The 20,149-nt window shown below is 74.0% G+C and overlaps 2 protein-coding genes across 2 annotated transcripts in view; one reads left to right on the forward strand and one right to left on the reverse strand.

The window, feature by feature from the left end:
* Nucleotides 1-20,149, reverse strand: part of OXA1L (OXA1L mitochondrial inner membrane protein) — a 257,560-nt gene that overhangs the window by 6,503 nt on the left and 230,908 nt on the right. The window lies entirely within an intron of this gene.
* RNF31 (ring finger protein 31) lies at nucleotides 133-20,116 on the forward strand. The gene is made up of 21 exons (XM_064475519.1): nucleotides 133-236; nucleotides 1,224-1,858; nucleotides 2,627-2,785; nucleotides 4,385-4,540; nucleotides 4,937-4,990; nucleotides 5,260-5,311; nucleotides 9,644-9,719; nucleotides 9,881-10,112; nucleotides 10,210-10,449; nucleotides 10,537-10,806; nucleotides 11,494-11,676; nucleotides 12,221-12,436; nucleotides 14,099-14,272; nucleotides 15,945-16,043; nucleotides 16,478-16,567; nucleotides 17,138-17,252; nucleotides 17,404-17,522; nucleotides 18,151-18,264; nucleotides 18,736-18,793; nucleotides 18,894-18,990; nucleotides 19,821-20,116. The coding sequence occupies exons 2-21, from the start codon at nucleotides 1,226-1,228 to the stop codon at nucleotides 20,038-20,040; spliced, it is 3,357 nt and encodes a 1,118-aa protein (XP_064331589.1). The 5' UTR covers nucleotides 133-236; nucleotides 1,224-1,225; the 3' UTR covers nucleotides 20,041-20,116.

Consider the following 20,149-nt stretch of genomic DNA (forward strand, 5'->3'; position numbering starts at 1 on the left):
GGGGCCAAGGCGCGCGTGGCGGGGGAGGCGCATGCGCGCAGGCTACGGGGGTGAGGCGGCGCCCCGCCATGGCGGGTGAGGGCAGCCCGCCAGGGGGCGTGGCCGCGCCGCGTGACGTCGGCGCGGCGGGAAGCCGCTCTCCTCCCCGTCGCCGCCGCCGCCGCCATTTTGAAGGCGCCGCCGGTCGGGGCGGTCGCTGCCGCCGCCGCCGCCTCTCCCCGCCCCCGGCCCCTGAGGTAGGCCGGGGCTCCCCACCGGTGGGCCTCCGTGTCCCCCCTCTCCCATCACACCCCTCTGCATCCCCGGATCCTCCCGGGACCCCCGCCGTGCGGCCGTGGGGAGGGGCCCGAGTTCTTCTTGGGACCCCCGGCGCCTCACAAACCCCGCTCTGGGGGGAGCCCGGGGTTCGCCGGTCCTCGTACGGGGACCCCCTGACCCTGTGGGGGGCGGGTCGGGGGTCCTTTCCTGACAGGGACTCCCTCAACACAGACTTTATGGGAAGACGGGACACCCCCCCCCCCCCCCCCCAGGGACCCACCCCAGGGACGTTATGGCGGGACGGGATCCCCCCACAGGGACCCCACCTGACAAGCACCCCCCAACAGGCACTTGTGGGAGGATGAGACTCTCCCTCCAGGGACCCCCCCTGACAGGGACCCACCCCAGTCACGTTATGGCGGGACGGGACCCCCCCAATCGGGGACCTTATGGGGGGATGAGACCCCCCGCCAGGGATCCCCCCCGACTGGGGAAGCCCCAGTCAGGGGCTTTTTGGGGGGATGGGACCCCCCCACAGCAGCCCTCCCTGACTGGGGAGCCCCCAGTCAGAGGCCTTAGGGGGGATGGACCCCCCGCACCCCAGGCTTCTTATAAGAGGGTGTGACCCTGTCACAGGGACCCCCCCATAGAGATACCCCAATAGATGCTTATGGGGTGGTGGTACCCCCCGACAGTGGCCCACTGATAGGGACTCCCAGCCCAGGCACCTTATAAGGGGATGTGACACCCCCACAGGGACCCCCCCCAACAGGCACTTACGGGGGCATGGGACCCCCCACAGTGACCCCCCATGGCAGGGACTTTGGGGGCAATGGGGACCCCCCAGCAGGTTTGAGGGGCACAGGGGGACAAGGAGCCCTTGGGGACCCCAGGTGGGGTGTGAGCCCCCCCCTCATTTGTCTCAAAACTTCTTTTTCTTACCATTTTCTACCCCCTTTACACAGTGATGGCAGAGGAGGCCGAGCCCCGCGCCCCCGTGCTGGCGGAGGGGGGCTCCCAGGGGGCACCCCACGACCCAGCGGCGTCCCCCCACATCGCAGGTGCTTTGGGGGGGGCGCCCCGAGATCCTGAGGGGCACCCCTGTGTTGGGGGGTCCTCCGAGGGGGCACCGCATGTCCCTGAGGGGTCTCCCAGTGTCGTGGGTGCCTCGAAGGAGGCACCCCCCAACCCAGGGGGGGCACCCCGTAACCCTGAGGGGTCCCCCCACATCGTGGGTGTCTCCAAGGGGGCACCCCCTGACCCTGAGGGGTCCCCCCACATCGTGGACACTCCCAAGGGGGCACCTCCTGACCCTGAGGGGTCCCCCACCCACATCACAGCCTCCTCCCAGGGGGCTCCCCCCAAGCCCGCGGGGGCCCCCCCAAGCCCTGAGGCATCACCCCAGCCCGCGGGGGGCTCCTCGGGGATCCCCCCGCCCAGCCTTGGGGCGCTGCGGGTGGCGCTGGAGGCGGCTCTGATGCGGGATCCCGGGGAGGCGACGCCGGCCGAGCTGAGCCCGCTTTTGGGGGTCCCCCTGCCGCCCCCCGCCAAGTGCCGGCACCTGGACGGGGCCCGGCTGCTGCGGGACAACCTGCGCCTGGTACTGGGGGGGGGACACACCCCGAAATAGGGGGCGGGGAATGGGCTGGGGGGGTTGGGGGGCAGCGGGAGGGTGTGGGGGGGTGACAAGGGGATTTGGGGGGGTAATGGGATGGTTGGGGGGCAGCGGGAGGGTTTAGGGGTTGGGGGGGTGGCAGGGTGGTTTGGGGGAACAGCGGGGTGATTTGGGGGGCAGTGAGTGGGTTTGGGTGGTTGGGGGGTGGTGGGGTGATTTGGGGGTCTGGGGGGCAATTTGGGGGTCTGGGGGGCGACAGGGTGAATTGGAGGAACAGGGTGGCTTGGGGGGGTGGTGGGTGGGTTTGGGGGTCTGGGGGGGGCAGGGGGGTGGTTTGGGCTTCTGGGGGGCAGGGGGTGACTCAGTGGGGGGCGGGGGGTGGGTTTGGGGGTCTGGGGGCTGATGGAGTGGTTTGGGGGGCAGGGGGTGGGTTTGGGGGTCTGGGGACTGACAGGGAGGTTTGGGGGGCAGTGGGTGGGTTTGGGGGTCTGGGGGTGCAGGAGGGTGGCTCAGTGGGGAGTGGTGAGTGGGTTTGGGGGTCTGGGGGGCAAGTGGGGAGACTTGGGGATCAGTGGGGTGGTTTGGGGGTCTGTGGGCTGACAGGGTGGTTTGGGGGACGGTGGGTGGGTTTGGGGGTCTGGGGGGGCAGCGGGTGACTTGGGGGCAGTGGGGGGGGGCAACACGGGGGTCAGCGAGGGGCCGGGGGCGCGGCTGGGATTCGGGGCGCCCCCCTGACCCCGCCGCGCCCCCCAGGAGCCGGGGGGTCCGCCGGGGGGGCTGGGGGCGCTGCGGACGGCGCTGAGCATCCTGGAGAAGTACGGGCGCAACCTGCTGCAGCCGCGGCCCCCCCGGCACTGGCGCGCCGTGCGCTTCGGCAACCCCGTCTTCCGCGGCACCGTCGGCGCCATACAGGTACCCCCCGCCCCCCCGGGGCTGCCCCTGGGACCCCCCGCCCCCCCGGGGCTGCCCCTGGGACCCCCGAGTCCCCTGGGACCCCCTGCCCCCCCCCCGGGGCTGCCCCTGGGACCCCCTGCCCCCCCCCCGGGGCTGCCCCTGGGACCCCCGAGTCCCCTGGGACCCCCGCCCCCCCCCCGGGGCTGCCCCTGGGACCCCCTGCCCCCCCCCCGAGGCTGCCCCTGGGACCCCCGAGTCCCCTGGGACCCCCTGCCCCCCCCCCGGGGCTGCCCCTGGGACCCCCGAGTCCCCTGGGACCCCCTGCCCCCCCCCGGGGCTGCCCCTGGGACCCCCGAGTCCCCTGGGACCCCCTGCCCCCCCCCGGGGCTGCCCCTGGGACCCCCGAGTCCCCTGGGACCCCCTGCCCCCCCCCCGGGGCTGCCCCTGGGACCCCCTGCCCCCCTCCCGGGGCTGCCCCTGGGACCCCCGAGTCCCCTGGGACCCCCTGCCCCCCCCCCGGGGCTGCCCCTGGGACCCCCGAGTCCTCTGGGACCCCCTGCCCCCCCCCCGGGGCTGCCCCTGGGACCCCCTGCCCCCCCCCCGGGGCTGCCCCTGGGACCCCCGAGTCCTCTGGGACCCCCTGCCCCCCCCCCGGGGCTGCCCCTGGGACCCCCGAGTCCTCTGGGACCCCCTGCCCCCCTCCCGGGGCTGCCCCTGGGACACCCTGCCCCCCCCCCAAGGCTGCCCCTGGGACCCCCGAGTCCTCCGGGACCCCCTGCCCCCCCCCCGGGGCTGCCCCTGGGACCCCCTGCCCCCCCCCCGGGGCTGCCCCTGGGACACCCTGCCCCCCCCCCGAGGCTGCCCCTGGGACCCCCGAGTCCTCCGGGACCCCCTGCCCCCCCCCCGGGGCTGCCCCTGGGACCCCCGAGTCCCCTGGGACCCCCTGCCCCCCCCCCCGGGGCTGCCCCTGGGACCCCCGAGTCCCCTGGGACCCCCTGCCCCCCCCCCGGGGCTGCCCCTGGGACCCCCGAGTCCTCCGGGACCCGCTGCCCCCCCCCCCGGGGCTGCCCCTGGGACCCCCGAGTCCTCCGGGACCCGCTGCCCCCCCCCCCGGGGCTGCCCCTGGGACCCCCGAGTCCTCCGGGACCCGCTGCCCCCCCCCCCGGGGCTGCCCCTAGGACCCCCTGCCCCCCCCCGGGGCTGCCCCTGGGACCCCCGAGTCCCCTGGGACCCCCTGCCCCCCTCCCGGGGCTGCCCCTGGGACCCCCGAGTCCTCCGGGACCCCCGCACCCCTCCGGGGCTGCCCCTGGGACCCCCGAGTCCTCTGGGACCCCCTGCCCCCCCCGGGGCTGCCCCTGGGCCCCCCAAGTCCCCTGGGACACCCTGCCCCCCCCCCCCGGGGCTGCCCCTGGGACCCCCTGTCCCCTCCCAGACCTGCCCCTGCACCCCCAAACCCCCCCGTGCCCCCAGCCCTGTCCCTGGGACCCCCAAACCCCCCCGTGCCCCCAGCCCTGTCCCTGGGACCCCCAAACCCCCCCCCGTGCCCCCAGACCTGCCCCTGGGACCCCCAGCCCCCCCCAGCCCCCCCGCCCCCCAGTGACGCCCCCTCCCCCGCAGGGGGGCCGGGGGGTGCTGCGGCTGCTGGGGTACACGGAGGAGACGGGGGAGGGGCTGAGCTTCCCGGCGGGGGCGGGGGCTCCCCACGGCCCCCGCGTGGCCGCCGTCACCGCCGACGTCCTGCTGCTGCGCGCCGAGCTCGACCTGCTGCTGGCCGTGAGCGCGGGGCAGGGGGGTGAACTGGGATAAACTGGGGGGCGCCGGGAGGGGACTGGGGGGCGCCGGGAGGGGACTGGGAGGGACTGGGGGGTGCTGGGAGGGGGCTGGGGGGCGCTGGGAGGGACTGGGGGGCGCTGGGAGGGACTGGGAGGGGACTGGGGGGCGCTGGGAGGGACTGGGAGGGACTGGGGAGCTCTGGGAGGGACTGGGGGGGGACTGGGGGGCGCTGGGAGGGACTGGGAGGGACTGGGGAGCTCTGGGAGGGACTGGGGGGGGCTGGGAGGGGACTGGGGGGCGCTGGGCCACACTGGGGGCACTGGGCGGGGCGCCAGGCCATACTGGGGGCACTGGGCGGGGCGCTGGGCAGGGCACTGACTCTCAGCCCCGCCCCAGAACCAGCACCCGAACCCCCAGTTCTTCACCGACATTCTGGCAGCAGGGGCCGAGGTGAGCCGGGACTGGGAGGGAACTGGGGTGTACTGGGAGGGAACTGGGAGAGACTGGGAGAGGACTGGGGGGGACTGGGATGGACTGGGAGGGGACTGGGAGGGACTGGGATGTACTGCGAGGAGGCTGGGCCATGCTGGGAGGGGCGGGCGGGGCACTGGGCCATACTGGGGGTGCCGAGGATGGGGTGGGGGGGGGGGCCGGGCCTGTACTGGTCCATACTGGTCCGTACTGGTGCGGACTGGGCGGGGCTCCTCTTCCCTTCCCAGGGGCCGCAGGTGCCTGAGACAGCGCCGGTAACGGGCAGGGGGAGCCCGGCAGGTACGGGGGGGCTGGGGGGGCTCTCTAGGGGCTGGGGGGGCTCTGTGGGGCTCTGTAGGGGCTGGGGGGGCTCTGTGGGGCTCTGTAGAGGCTGTATAGGGGCTGGGGGGGCTCTGTGGGGTTCTGTAGGGGCTGGGGGGGCTCTGTGGGGCTCTGTAGGGGCTCTCTAGGGGCTGGGGGGGCTCTGTGGGGCTCTGTAGGGGCTCTCTAGGGGCTGGGGGGGCTCTGTAGGGGCTCTCTAGGGGCTGGGGGGGCTCTGTGGGGCTCTGTAGGGGCTCTCTAGGGGCTGGGGGGGCTCTGTGGGGTTCTGTAGGGGCTCTCTAGGGGCTGGGGGGGCTCTGTGGGGTTCTGTAGGGGCTGTATAGGGGCTGGGGGGGCTCTGTGGGGTTCTGTAGGGGCTGGGGGGGCTCTGTGGGGTTCTGTAGGGGCTCTCTAGGGGCTGGGGGGGCTCTGTGGGGCTCTGTAGGGGCTCTCTAGGGGCTGGGGGGGCTCTGTGGGGCTCTGTAGGGGCTCTCTAGGGGCTGGGGGGGCTCTGTAGGGGCTCTGTAGGGGCTCTCTAGGGGCTGGGGGGGCTCTGTGGGGCTCTGTAGGGGCTCTCTAGGGGCTGGGGGGGCTCTGTGGGGTTCTGTAGGGGCTCTCTAGGGGCTGGGGGGGCTCTGTGGGGTTCTGTAGGGGCTGTATAGGGGCTGGGGGGGCTCTGTGGGGCTCTGTAGGGGCTCTCTAGGGGCTGGGGGGCTCTGTAGGGGCTCTCTAGGGGCTGGGGGGGCTCTGTGGGGTTCTGTAGGGGCTGGGGGGGCTCTGTGGGGTTCTGTAGGGGCTGTATAGGGGCTGGGGGGGCTCTGTGGGGTTCTGTAGGGGCTCTGTAGGGGCTGGGGGGGCTCTGTGGGGCTCTGTAGGGGCTCTCTAGGGGCTGGGGGGGCTCTGTGGGGTTCTGTAGGGGCTCTCTAGGGGCTGGGGGGGCTCTGTGGGGTTCTGTAGGGGCTCTCTAGGGGCTGGGGGGGCTCTGTGGGGCTCTGTAGGGGCTGTATAGGGGCTGGGGGGGCTCTGTGGGGTTCTGTAGGGGCTCTCTAGGGGCTGGGGGGGCTCTGTGGGGTTCTGTAGGGGCTGTATAGGGGCTGGGGGGGCTCTGTGGGGTTCTGTAGGGGCTGTATAGGGGCTGGGGGGGCTCTGTGGGGTTCTGTAGGGGCTCTCTAGGGGCTGGGGGGGCTCTGTGGGGTTCTGTAGGGGCTGTATAGGGGCTGGGGGGGCTCTGTGGGGTTCTGTAGGGGCTGGGGGGGCTCTGTGGGGCTCTCTAGGGGCTGGGGGGGCTCTGTGGGGTTCTGTAGGGGCTCTGTAGGGGCTGGGGGGGCTCTGTGGGGTTCTGTAGGGGCTCTCTAGGGGCTGGGGGGGCTCTGTGGGGTTCTGTAGGGGCTCTGTAGGGGCTGGGGGGGCTCTGTGGGGCTCTGTAGGGGCTCTCTAGGGGCTGGGGGGGCTCTGTAGGGGCTCTCTAGGGGCTGGGGGGCTCTGTGGGGCTCTGTAGGGGCTCTCTAGGGGCTGGGGGGGCTCTGTGGGGTTCTGTAGGGGCTGTATAGGGGCTGGGGGGGCTCTGTGGGGCTCTCTAGGGGCTGGGGGGGCTCTGTGGGGTTCTGTAGGGGCTCTCTAGGGGCTGGGGGGGCTCTGTGGGGTTCTGTAGGGGCTGTATAGGGGCTGGGGGGGCTCTGTGGGGTTCTGTAGGGGCTCTGTAGGGGCTGGGGGGGCTCTGTGGGGTTCTGTAGGGGCTGTATAGGGGCTGGGGGGGCTCTGTGGGGTTCTGTAGAGGCTCTGTAGGGGCTGGGGGGGCTCTGTGGGGTTCTGTAGGGGCTGTATAGGGGCTGGGGGGGCTCTGTGGGGCTCTGTAGGGGCTCTCTAGGGGCTGGGGGGGCTCTGTGGGGCTCTGTAGGGGCTCTCTAGGGGCTGGGGGGGCTCTGTGGGGTTCTGTAGGGGCTCTCTAGGGGCTGGGGGGGCTCTGTGGGGCTCTGTAGGGGCTGTATAGGGGCTGGGGGGGCTCTGTGGGGCTCTGTAGGGGCTCTGTAGGGGCTGGTGGGGCTCTGTAGGGGCTCTCTAGGGGCTGGGGGGGCTCTGTGGGGTTCTGTAGGGGCTCTATAGGAGCTGGAGGGGTCTGTGGGGCTCTGTAGAGGCTCTGTAGGGGCTGGGGGGGCTCTGTGGGGTTCTGTAGGGGCTCTCTAGGGGCTGGGGGGGCTCTGTGGGGCTCTGTAGGGGCTCTCTAGGGGCTGGGGGGGCTCTGTGGGGTTCTGTAGGGGCTCTCTAGGGGCTGGGGGGGCTCTGTGGGGTTCTGTAGAGGCTCTCTAGGGGCTGGGGGGGCTCTGTGGGGCTCTGTAGGGGCTCTCTAGGGGCTGGGGGGGCTCTGTGGGGTTCTGTAGGGGCTCTCTAGGGGCTGGGGGGGCTCTGTGGGGCTCTGTAGGGTCTCTATAGGAGCTGGAGGGGTCTGTGGGGTTCTGTAGAGGCTCTGTAGGGGCTGGGGGGGCTCTGTGGGGTTCTGTAGGGTCTCTATAGAAGCTGGAGGGGTCTCTGGGGCTCTGTAGAGGCTCTGTAGGGGCTGGGGGGGCTCTGTGGGGCTCTGTAGGGGCTCTCTAGGGGCTGGGGGGCTCTGTGGGGTTCTGTAGGGGCTGTATAGGGGCTGGGGGGGCTCTGTGGGGCTCTGTAGGGGCTCTCTAGGGGCTGGGGGGGCTCTGTGGGGTTCTGTAGGGGCTCTCTAGGGACTGGGGGGGCTCTGTGGGGTTCTGTAGGGGCTCTGTGGGGCTCTGTAGGGGCTCTGTAGGGGCTGGGGGGGCTCTGTGGGGCTCTGTAGGGGCTCTGTAGGGGCTGGGGGGGCTCTGTGGGGCTCTGTAGGGGCTCTGTAGGGGCTGGGGGGGCTCTGTGGGGCTCTGTAGGGGCTCTGTAGGGGCTGGGGGGGCTCTGTGGGGCTCTGTAGGGGCTCTCTAGGGGCTGGGGGGGCTCTGTGGGGCTCTGTAGGAGCTCTCTAGGGGCTGGGGGGGCTCTGTGGGGTTCTGTAGAGGCTCTGTAGGGGCTGGGGGGGCTCTGTGGGGTTCTGTAGGGTCTCTATAGGAGCTGGAGGGGTCTCTGGGGCTCTGTAGAGGCTCTGTAGGGGCTGGGGGGGCTCTGTGGGGCTCTGTAGGGGCTCTGTAGGGGCTGGGGGGCTCTGTGGGGTTCTGTAGGGGCTCTCTAGGGGCTGGGGGGGCTCTGTGGGGTTCTGTAGGGGCTCTCTAGGGGCTGGGGGGGCTCTGTGGGGCTCTGTAGGGGCTCTCTAGGGGCTGGGGGGGCTCTGTGGGGTTCTGTAGGGGCTCTCTAGGGACTGGGGGGGCTCTGTGGGGTTCTGTAGGGGCTCTGTGGGGCTCTGTAGGGGCTCTCTAGGGGCTGGGGGGGCTCTGTGGGGCTCTGTAGGGGCTCTCTAGGGGCTGGGGGGGCTCTGTGGGGTTCTGTAGGGGCTGTATAGGGGCTGGGGGGGCTCTGTGGGGCTCTGTAGGGGCTCTGTAGGGGCTGGGGGGCTCTGTGGGGCTCTGTAGGGGCTCTGTAGGGGCTGGGGGGGCTCTGTGGGGCTCTGTAGGGGCTGTATAGGGGCTGGGGGGGCTCTGTGGGGTTCTGTAGGGGCTCTCTAGGGGCTGGAGGGGCTCTGTGGGGTTCTGTAGGGGCTGTATAGGGGCTGGGGGGGCTCTGTGGGGCTCTGTAGGGGCTCTCTAGGGGCTGGGGGGCTCTGTAGGGGCTCTCTAGGGGCTGGGGGGGCTCTGTGGGGTTCTGTAGGGGCTGGGGGGGCTCTGTGGGGTTCTGTAGGGGCTCTGTAGGGGCTGGGGGGGCTCTGTGGGGTTCTGTAGGGGCTGGGGGGGCTCTGTGGGGTTCTGTAGGGGCTCTCTAGGGGCTGGGGGGGCTCTGTGGGGTTCTGTAGGGGCTGGGGGGGCTCTGTGGGGTTCTGTAGGGGCTCTGTAGGGGCTGGGGGGGCTCTGTGGGGTTCTGTAGGGGCTCTGTAGGGGCTGGGGGGGCTCTGTGGGGTTCTGTAGAGGCTCTGTAGGGGCTGGGGGGGCTCTGTGGGGTTCTGTAGGGGCTCTGTAGGGGCTGGGGGGGCTCTGTGGGTTTCTGTAGGGGCTCTGTAGGGGCTGGGGGGGCTCTGTGGGGTTCTGTAGGGGCTCTGTAGGGGCTGGGGGGGCTCTGTGGGGCTCTGTGGGGCTCTGTAGGGGCTCTGTAGGGGCTCTGTAGGGGCTGGGGGGGCTCTGTGGGGCTCTGTGGGGCTCTGTAGGGGCTCCATAGGGACCTTGCAAGACTCTGTAGGTGCTGAGGGCCTTTCTCACCCCTCCCCCCCAGACGGGACCCCGCCCAGCCGGCCCCACCCTGACCACGCCCCACTGCGCCTGCCCAGCCCCACCCGGGGGGAGCCCAGGTAATGAGAACACCCCCAAATCCCCCTATAGCACGCCCACATCCCCCCAGGCTACCTCATCGCCCCATGGGACCCCCTCCACCCCCCATAGCTGCCCCATAACTTCTTCCATAGGGCACCGTGGGGTTCTGTGGGGTCTCACCACCCTTCCCCCCCCACAGCTCGTCGCTCTCCCCGTGGCCATACGGGACCGGGCAGCCCCCCGGCTCTATGGGGCAGCCCCCCGGCTCTATGGGGCAGCCCCCCGGCGCTGTGGGGCAGCCCCCCGGCAGCGGCGAGGCGGGGGGTGGCTGGGCCTGCGCCTCCTGCACCTTCGTGAACGCGGGCCCCAGCGTGCTGTGTGGGGTGTGCGAGCGGCCCCGCCTCGCCCGCCGGCCCCCGCCCGCCCCCCAGGTCAGTGCGGAGGGGCAGGGGGCGGGGCTGGGGCGGTGCCCCGGGGTGGGGGGCGGGGCTGGGACCCCCTCGCTGACCCCTGTCCCCCCCCACCCAGGGCTGGCAGTGCCCCCACTGCACCTACTGGAACGAGGGTTCGGGGCGGGTGTGCGACGTCTGCCACCGCACCGGGGGGGCCGCCGCGCCCGGCCCCGCCCCGCCACGCCCCGGGACCCCGCCCGGGACCGGGGGGGACGTGGGGGAGCGCCCCCCCGCCCCGGCCCCCGCCCAGGAGGCCGAGCGCCGGCGGCAGGAGCGGCTGCGGGAGGACGGGCGTCGCCTCGTCGCCCTGGTCAGGGTGAGTGGGGCGTGGCGGGCGGGGCGGGGCGTGGCGCGGCAGGCGCGGCGCCCCCCCTGACCACGCCCCGTCCCCCCCCCCCCCCAGGCGGCGGAGGCGCAGGGCGTGCCGGCGGAGGCGGTGGTGGCGGCGGCGGCGGCGGCGGGCGGCCCGGCGGCCGCGGCGGTGGGGCGGGCCCGGGCGGGGCTGGGCGTGGCGCTGGGGGCGCTGGCGGGCGCGGCCGGGCGCCGGGGCGCGGCCGAGCCGGGGGGGCCGCTGGGGGCCCTGTCCCTGCGCGAGGCCGCCCGCGCCTGGGCCCGCGCCCGCGCCCACCCCCAGCGCGCCCTCGAGGCCTGCCTGGGCGCCCGGCGGCGGCAGGTGGGTGGGGCCGCGGGGGCGGGGCCTGGGCGGGCGGGGCCGGGGGGGTGTGTCCCTCTGCTCTCCCTGCAGGCCTTGCTTGGAGCTGGGGGGTGTGGCTTAGTGGGTGTGGGCGTGGTTTAGGGTCTGGAGGCGGGGCCATGGGAGGTTCCTCTGCTGGCCTTAGGCAGCCTTGCTGGTAGCTGGGGGTGTGGCCAAAGGGCTGCGGGCGGGGTTAATTGCCGTGGGGGCGGGGCTATGGGGCTGGGGTGGGGCTAAGAGTGTGGTGGTGGGGTTAGGGGGGTTCAGGGGTTGGGCTAAGGGGCTGGGGCAGAGTTAGAGCTCTCAGGGGCGGGGCTATGGGCCCTCGGGGGCGGGGCTATGGGCCCTCAGGGGTGGGGCTAAGTCCCTCAGGGGCGGGGCGAAGGTGCTGGGAGCATCTCAGCTGCTCTCGGGCAGGGCTGGCCCCCCCCCCAGCACCCCACGCTGGTGGGTGCTGGTGGGTCCTAGTGGGCCCTGTCAGCAATGGTGGGTGCGGGTGGGCACTGCTGGGCGCTGGCAGCAGTGGTGGGCGCGGGTGGGCAATGGCGGCGCTGGTGGGCGCGGGTGGGTGCCGGTGGGTGTGGGTGGGCGCTGGCGGCACTGGTGGGCGCCGGTGGGCACTGGTGGGCGCCGGTGGGCACTGGCGGCAGCCTGGCTTTGGCGCAGCTGCGGGCGCTGGCGGCGCTGGGCTTCGCGGGGCGCGCGGAGGCGGCGGCCGCCCTCTACCAGAACGGGGGGGACGTGTGGGGGGCGCTGGGCGACCTGCAGCGCCGGCGCCTCCAGCCCTTCCTGCGGCGCCTCTGGGAGCCCCGGCAGCCCCCCCTCGACTTCGACTGCCCCGACCAGCAGGTGCGCGCTGGGGGGGGGCTGGGAGGGGACTGGGGGGGCTGGGAGGGAACTTGGGGGACTTGGAGAGGTCTGGAGAGGTACTGGGGGGGGACTGGGGAGACTGGGGGCAGTGGGAGGGGACCGGAGAAGATTGGGGGGTACTGGGATGGAATTGGGTGGGATTGGGGGGGGACTGGGGGTGACTCTGGGGGGTCTCGGGAGCTAGGGGGGGACTGGGACAGGCTGGGGGGTATTGGGAGGGGATTGACAGGGCATTGGGAGGGGTCTGGGGGATACTGGGGGCACCGGTCTCTCCCAGCAGGCACTGGTGTGGTGGGCGCTGGCCATGCTGGGGACACTGGGGGGGCACTGGGGCTCACTGGGGGGGCACTGGGGCTCACTGGGGGCACCGGTCTCTCCCCGCAGGCGGTGGTGCGGCGGGTGCTGGCCACGCTGAGGCCCACTGGGGGGGCACTGGGGGGGCACTGGGGGCCCACTGGGGGGGCACTGGGGCCCACTGGGGGGGGTACTGGGGCTCACTGGGGGCACCGGTCTCTCCCCGCAGGCGCTGGTGCGGCGGGCGCTGGCCACGCTGGGGCTGGCGAGCTGGGGCCGGGCGCAGCTGGTGGCCACGCTGGGCCGGGAGCTGGGGCTGGGCCGGGCCCCCCGCGGGCTGGGGGAGCTGGTGGAGGCCGTGGGGCGCTGCCCCGACCGCGCCGTCCTGCGGCGCCTGCTGCGCTGCGAGTGCGCCGTGTGCGGCTGGGGGCTGCCCCGCCACCAGGTACCCCGCGCCCCCCCAGGGACCCCGCGCCCCCCCAGGGACCCCGATCCTCCCCAGGGGCCCCCGCACACCCCCAGGTACCCCGCGCCCCCCCAGGGACCCCGCGCCCCCCCAGGGACCCCCGATCCTCCCCAGGGGCCCCCGATCCTCCCCAGGGGCCCCCACACCCCCACAGGGACCCCCGCGCCCCCCACGCCCCCACGGGGACCCCGCGCCCCCCCAGGGACCCCTGCGCCCCCCCCAGGGACCCCCGATCCTCCCCAGGGGCCCCCGCGCCCCCCCAGGGACCCCCGATCCTCCCCAGGGGCCCCCGCACCCCCCCCCCAGGGACCCCCGCACACCCCCCCCAGGGACCCCCGCACCCCCCCCCAGGGACCCCCGCACCCCCCCCCAGGGACCCCCGATCCTCCCCAGGTACCCCCGCGCCCCCCCAGGGACCCCGCGCCCCCCCCAGGGACCCCTGCGCCCCCCCAGGGACCCCGATCCTCCCCAGGGGCCCCCGCACCCCCACAGGGGCCCCCGATCCTCCCCAGGGGCCCCCGCGCCCCCCCCAGGGACCCCCGATCCTCCCCAGGGGCCCCCGCACCCCCCCCCCCAGGGACCCCCGCACCCCCCCCCCAGGGACCCCCGCACCCCCCCCCAGGGACCCCCGATCCTCCCCAGGGACCCCCGCACCCCCCCCCCAGGGACCCCCGCACCCCCCCCCAGGGACCCCCGATCCTCCCCAGGGACCCCCGCACCCCCCCCCAGGGACCCCCGCACCCCCCCCCCAGGGACCCCCGCACCCCCCCCCAGGGACCCCCGATCCTCCCCAGGGACCCCCGCACCCCCCCCCCAGGGACCCCCGCACCCCCCCCCAGGGACCCCCGATCCTCCCCAGGGACCCCCGCGCCCCCCCAGGGACCCCGCGCCCCCCCAGGGGCCCCCGATCCTCCCCAGGGGCCCCCACACCCCCACAGGGACCCCCGCGCCCCCCACGCCCCCACGGGGACCCCTGGAGCCACGGGTGGGACCCCCAGACCTGGGGGTGGGAGCCACGGGACCCCCAGGACCCCCGGGACCATGGGTGGGAACCCCCAGAGACAGGGGTGGGGACCCTTGGAACCCCCAGGGCCACAGGCGGGACCCCTGGGTGGGGAGCTCTGGGACAGGGTGGGGGGCTGGTCTCGTGGGGGGAAGGGTATGGGGGGACCCTGGGGGGACGGTGGGGCCTTATGCAAGGGCAGGAACCCCCCCCCGAGGGCAGGGACCCCCAATACAAGGGCAGGTCCCCCGCCGAAGTCAGGGACCCCCAGTAGGAGACCATGACCCCCCAGTATGAGGCCAGGCCCCCCAATACGAGGCCAGCGACCCCCCCCCCCCCGCCGAGGCCAGGGGCCCCCAGTACAAGGCCAGGGTCCCCGCAAATGAGGCCAGGCCCCCCAATACGAGGCCAGAGCCCCCCAGTACAAAGCCAAGCCCCCCATATGCGCCCAGAGTCCCCCCATACGAGGCCAGGCACCCCCAGCACAAGGTGTAGGACCCCCAGTATGAGATCAGGGCCCCCCAGTATGAGGCCAGGGCCCCCCAGTACGAGGCCAGGGACCCCCCCCGAGGCCAGGGCCCCCCAGTACGAGGCCAGCCCCCCCGCGGCGCGCCCCCCGAGCCCCCCGCGCCCCGCAGATGCAGTGGCTGACGTCGTGCGAGTGCCCGCTGTGCCCCGAGTGCTTCCGCCTGCACTTCACCATCGGCGTGAAGGAGCGCCGCGTCGGCGACCTCGTGTGCCCGGCCTGCGCCCGCCCCGACCTGGCCGACGAGGCCCAGCGCCTCTCCTACTTCTCCACCCTCGACATCCAGGTGCGGCCGGGGGCCCTGGGGGCTCGGGGACCCCCCGGGAGGGGGTTTGGGGGGTCTGGGGGCTCAGGGATCTCCTGGGAGGGGGTTTGGGGGGGTCTGGGGGCTCAGGGATCTCCTGGGAGGGGGTTTGGGGGGGTCTGGGGGCTCAGGGATGTCCTGGGAGGGGGTTTGGGGGGCTCAGGGATCCCCTAGGAGGGGGTTTGGGGGGCTCTGGGGGGCTCAGGGACTTCCTGGGAGTGGGGTTGGGGGGTCTAGGGGGCTCAGGGATGTACTGGGAAGAGGTTTGGGGGGCTCAGGGATCCCCTAGGAGGGGGTTTGGAGGGGCTCTGGGGGGCTCAGGGACTTCTGAAAGGGGGTTTGGGGGGGTCTGGGGGGCTCAGGGATGTCCTGGGAGGGGGTTTGGGGGGGTTTGGGGGACTCAGGGATGTCCTGGGAGGGGGTTTGGGGGGGTCTGGGGGCTCAGGGATCTCCTGGGAAGGGGTTTGGGGGGGTCTGGGGGATCAGGGATCCCCTAGGAGGGGGTTTGGGGGGGCTCTGGGGGGCTCAGGGATGTCCTGGGAGGGGGTTTGGGGGGGTTTGGGGGACTCAGGGATGTCCTGGGAGGGGGTTTGGGGGGGTCTGGGGGCTCAGGGATCTCCTGGGAAGGGGTTTGGGGGGGTCTGGGGGATCAGGGATCCCCTAGGAGGGGGTTTGGGGGGGCTCTGGGGGGCTCAGGGACTTCTGAAAGGGGGTTTGGGGGGGTCTGGGGGGCTCAGGGATCTCCTGGGAGGGGGTTTGGGGGGGTCTGGGGGCTCAGGGATCTCCTGGGAAGGGGTTTCGGGGGGTCTGGGGGCTCAGGGATCTCCTGGGAGGGGGTTTGGGGGGGTCTGGGGGGCTCAGGGATGTCCTGGGAGGGGGTTTGGGGGGGTTTGGGGGACTCAGGGATCTCCTGGGAAGGGGTTTGGGGGGCTCTGGGGGGCTCAGGGACTTCCTGGGAGTGGGGTTGGGGGGTCTAGGGGGCTCAGGGATGTACTGGGAAGAGGTTTGGGGGGCTCAGGGATCCCCTAGGAGGGGGTTTGGAGGGGCTCTGGGGGGCTCAGGGACTTCTGAAAGGGGGTTTGGGGGGGTCTGGGGGACTCAGGGATGTCCTGGGAGGGGGTTTGGGGGGGTTTGGGGGCTCAGGGATCTCCTGGGAAGGGGTTTGGGGGGGTCTGGGGGCTCAGGGATCCCCTAGGAGGGGGTTTGGGGGGGCTCTGGGGGGCTCAGGGACTTCTGAAAGGGGGTTTGGGGGGGGTCTGGGGGGCTCAGGGATCTCCTGGGAGGGGGTTTGGGGGGGTCTGGGGGCTCAGGGATCTCCTGGGAGGGGGTTTGGGGGGGTCTGGGGGGCTCAGGGATGTCCTGGGAAGGGGTTTCGGGGGGTCTGGGGGCTCAGGGATCTCCTGGGAGGGGGTTTGGGGGGCTCTGGGGGCTCAGGGACCCCCCGGGAGGGGGTTTGGGGGGTCAGGGGGGTGCGGGGACCCCCCAGGAGGGGCTTTGGGGGGCTCAGGGATCCCCTAGGAGGGGGTTTGGGGGGCTCTGGGGGCTCAGGGACCCCCCGGGAGGGGGTTTGGGGGGTCTGTAGCTCAGCCCCTGTGGGCGTGCGGGGGGGCTGAGGGTTTCGGGGGGCCGTGGCCCCGCCCCCGCTGCCCCCCAGCTGCGGCAGTGCCTGGACCCCGACACGTACCAGCTCTTCACCCAGAAGCTGACGGAGCTCGAGCTCATGCGGGACCCCAAGTTCATCTGGTGCATCCAGGTGGGGGGGCTGGGGGGGCTGGGGGGTCTGTGGGGGGGATTGGGGGGGCTGGGGGGTCTGTGGGGGGGATTGGGGGTGTGGGAGGGGCCTGAGGGGGTCTGGGGTGGGGATTGGGGGGTCTGTGGGAGGATCTGGGGGGTCTGCAGGGGGCGATTGGGCAGTGTGGGGAGGGCTGGGGGGAACTCTGGGGGTCTGGGGGCTCTTTGGGGGGGCCGGGGGCGGATCTGTGGGGCTGGGGGGGGCTGGGGGGGATTGGGCAGTGTGGGGGGGGGCTGGGGGGACCTCTTTGGGGTCTGGGGGCTGTTTGGGGGGGCCGGGGAGGGATCTGTGGGGCTGGGGGGGTGCGGTGTCTGTGGGGCTGTACGTATTGTTTGGGGGGGGGTCTGTGGGGCTGGGGGTCGCTGTGGGGCTGAGCCCCAGCCCTGCCCCCCCAGTGCTCCTTCGGGTTCATCTTCGAGGCGGAGCAGGGCCCGGCCCAGTGTCCCCAGTGCCAGCAGCGCTTCTGCCCCCGCTGCCAGCGCCCGGTGGGGGGCAGGGGGGGTGTGGGGCAGGGGGGCCCCCTGGGGAGCGGCCCAGGGGTCTCAGGGGGTCCCTGTGGGGCAGTGGGGGTCCCCATGGGGTGTAGGGGGCCCATGGGGCGGCTGTGGGTCACTATGGGGTGATGGGGGTCCCTGTGGGGCAGCCATAGGGTGACGGGTCCCTGTGGGTCGCTGTGGGGCGATGGGGTTCCCGTGGGGCAGCTGGGGGTCACTGTGGGGCAGAGGGGGTCCCCATGGGGTGGCTGGGGGGTGACAGGGCCCCATGTGGGTCGCCATGGGGCAGCTGTGGGTCGCTCTGGGGTGGTGGTGTCCCCGTGGGGCGGCTGTGGGGTGACAGGTCCGTGTGGGTCGCTGTGGGGTGGCGGGGGTGCTCCTGGGGTTGCCATGGGTCACTATGGGGTGGCAGATCCCTGTGTGACGGCTGTGGGTCGCTATGGGGTAGGGGGGGGTCCCTGTGGGGCAGATATGGGGTGACAGGACGCCATGTGGGTCGCTGTGGGGCAGATAGGGGGTCCCCATGGGGTGGCCGTGGGGTGACGCCGGCCCCGCCCGCAGTGGGACCCCCAACACGCCACCCTCTCCTGCGCCGAGTTCGGGGCCTGGCTCAGCGCCCGCGACCCCCAAGCGCCGCCCGTGGGGCTGGCGGCCTTCCTGCAGGAGCACGGCATCGGTGCGTGCCCCACGGCGGGCGGGGGTGGGGTGGGGTCCCTGCCCCACGGCGGGCGGGCGTGGGGCGGGCGGGGGGCCGGGGGTTCCCTGCCCGCTGGGCGGTGGGGCGGGCGGAGCGGCCGCCCCACAGCTGCCCCACGGCTGCCCCACAGCGTGCCCGCAGTGCGGGGTGTGGTACGCGCTGGCGCGGGGCGGCTGCATGCACTTCCAGTGCTCCCAGTGCCGCCACCACTTCTGCAGCGGCTGCTACGGGCCCTTCCACGCCAAGGACGTGAGTGGGGCGGGGCCGGGGGGGCGGGGCCGGCCGTGGGGCGGGGGCCGGAGGGCGGGGGCGGGGCCGAGGGGGCGGGGCCGGCCGGGGGGCTCTGTGGGGTCCCTACGGGCAGGGGCCGGGGGCCTCTGCGGGGTGTTACGCTGTGTATGGGGGGGGATCGGTGGGGTCGCTATGGGGCAGGGGGTCCCTCCACGTGTCCCTGTAGGGCTCCCCATGGGTCAGGGGTCCCTGTGGGGTCCCTGTGGGGTCTCTCTGGGGCTCCCCAGGGGTCAGGGGGTCTTTGGGGGGATCCCCATGGGGTGGGAGCTCTCTGTGCGTTGGGGGTCTCTGTGGGTCCCCCCATGGATCAGGAGGTTCCTGTGGGGCTCCCTGGGGGTCTCTGTGGGTCCCCTGTGGGTCAGGGGGTCCCTGTGGGTTAGGGGGTCTCTGTGGGGTCCTGGTGGGTCAGGGGATATCTGTGGGGTCCCCGTGGGTCAGGGGGTCCCTGTGGGTTAGGGGGTCTCTGTGGGGTCCCGGTGGGTCAGGGGATATCTGTGGGGTCCCCATGGGTCAGGGGGTCCCTGTGGGTCCCCCCGTGGGTGCGGGGGTCCCCGCGGGGCTCCCCACGGCGCGGTGGGTGCCGCAGCGCTGCCCCGAGCCGGGCTGTCCCCTGCGGGGGTCCCTGCACGGCCACCACCCCCGCGACTGCCTCTTCTACCTGCGCGACTGGGAGCCGCCCCGCCTGCAGCGCCTGCTCCGCGTGCGTGGGGCGCCGGGGGGCGGCTGTGGGGCGCCGGGGGGCGGCCGGGGGGTGGGGGGCGCCGCACTGCCCGGGGGAGGCTCCGGGCTGGCAGCCCTGGGGGGCAGCGGGGGCGCGGGAGGGCACTTAAGGGTCGCTCTGGGGCAGCTGGGGCTGGCTGGGGGGCAGCTGTGGGTCACAGTGGGTTGCTGTTGAGGAGCTGTGGGGCACTTGGGGGTCTCTGTTCAGGCACTTGTGGGTCGCTGTGGGGCACTTTCCTTCAGCGGGGTGTTTGTGGGGGCACCGTGGGGTGGCTTTGGGTCACTATGGGGCACTTAAGTGTTACCATGGGGCAGGTGGGACTGGCTGTGGGCAGCTGTGGGTCACCATGGGGTTGCTGTGGGGGCAGCTGTGGGTCGCCACGGGGTCGCCGTGGGGCAGCGGTGGGTCGCCGTGGGGCAGGGGGCTCTCTGACCCCCATCCCGCCCCCAGGAAGGGGGGGTGCCGTTCGACACGGAGCCGCCGGCCGGAGCCCGACCCGTTCCCGGAGGTGGGACGCCCCCCCCCATCCCCCTTACCCCCCATCCCCCCCCGCGCCCCCCAAGCGTGGGGCAGCCCCACGGCGGGCGGGCGCTGAGGCTGTGGCGCAGGGGGCTGCGGGGTGCTGGAGCAGAAGGAGACGCCGGCCGGGCTGCGGGACGAGCCCTGCGGCAGGGAGGCGCCCCCGGGGCACGCGGGGCTCTGCCGGTGAGCGGGGGGCGCCGGGGGTCCCCTGTGGGGCACATGGGGGGCGCCGGGGGTCCCCTGTGGGGCACGTGGGGGTATTTGGGGGTCCTTGGAGGAGGTTTTGGGGCACCCGTGGGGCACTTTGGGGTCCGTGGGGGTCGTTTTGGGGCCCTTATGGGGCACTTGGGAGTATTTGGGAGTCCATGGAGGGCACTTAGGGGTTGCTGGGGGGCACTTGGGGGTCCCTGGGGTGCTCTATGGGGCAGTGGGGGTCTCTGGGGGGCACTGGAGATGTCGCTGTGGGGCACTTGGGCTCCCCTGCGGGGGTTCCTGGGGGGTCCCTGGGGCTCCCCGTGGGGCAGTGGGGGGCACTGGGGGGGGTCCCTGGGGGGCTCTATAGGGCAGGGTGGGCCCTGGGGGAGTCTTTGGGGGGTCCCTGGGTGGGTCCCTGGGGCTCCCCGTGGGGCAGTGGGGGTCCCTGGGGGGCTCTATAGGGCGGGGGGGGGCCCTGGGGGAGTCTCGGGGTGGGTCCCTGGGGCTCCCCGTGGGGCAGTGGGGGTCCCTGGGGGGGTCCCTAGGGGGCTCTATAGGGCAGGGGGGGTCCCTGGGGGGCTCTATAGGGCGGGTGGGGCCCTGGGGGAGTCCCTGGGTGGGTCCCTGGGGCTCCCCGTGGGGCAGGGGGGGTCCCTGGGGGGGTCCCTGGGGGGCTCTATAGGGCAGGGGGGGCCCTGGGGGGGTCCCTGGGTGGGTCCCTGGGGCTCCCCGTGGGGCAGGGGGGGTCCCTGTGGTGCTCCCGGGGCGGGGGGCCGGGGGTCTCCCCGCGGCCCCCCCCGTGACCGCCGGGCCGCCAGGGGGCACTACACCGAGTACCTGGTGCGGCTGATCAACGAGCACCGCCTGGACCCGGCGCCGCTGTACAGCGCGGCCGAGCTGCTGGCGGCCGCCGAGCGCCACCTGCCGGGCGGGCGGCCCCCCCGCGGCGCGCGCGAGAGCGACGGCGAGTACGAGCAGCGCCTGCACCGCCTCCTGGCGCGAGAGGCGCCGCTGGGGGCGCGCCCGGCCCGGCGCTAGCCCCGCCCCCGACCCCGCCTCCCCGCCCGCCCCGCGCCGAGCCGAGGGGCGGGGCCAATAAAGGCGTCACGTGGGCTGCGTTTGCGGAAGGCGGCGAGCGCGCGGCGAG

The sequence above is a fragment of the Phalacrocorax carbo genome, chromosome 29 (assembly GCF_963921805.1).
Source record: "Phalacrocorax carbo chromosome 29, bPhaCar2.1, whole genome shotgun sequence".
NCBI lineage: Eukaryota > Metazoa > Chordata > Aves > Suliformes > Phalacrocoracidae > Phalacrocorax > Phalacrocorax carbo.

Excerpts from the sequence above, each read along its gene's own strand:
- RNF31 (XM_064475519.1), top strand. The coding sequence starts at position 1,226 with ATGGCAGAGGAGGCCGAGCCCCGCGCCCCCGTGCTGGCGGAGGGGGGC. Across the intron at positions 4,991-5,259 it reads TTCTGGCAGCAGGGGCCGAG|GGGCCGCAGGTGCCTGAGAC; the intron begins GTGAGCCGGGAC and ends TTCCCTTCCCAG. Across the intron at positions 18,265-18,735 it reads GCCTGCAGCGCCTGCTCCGC|GAAGGGGGGGTGCCGTTCGA; the intron begins GTGCGTGGGGCG and ends TCCCGCCCCCAG.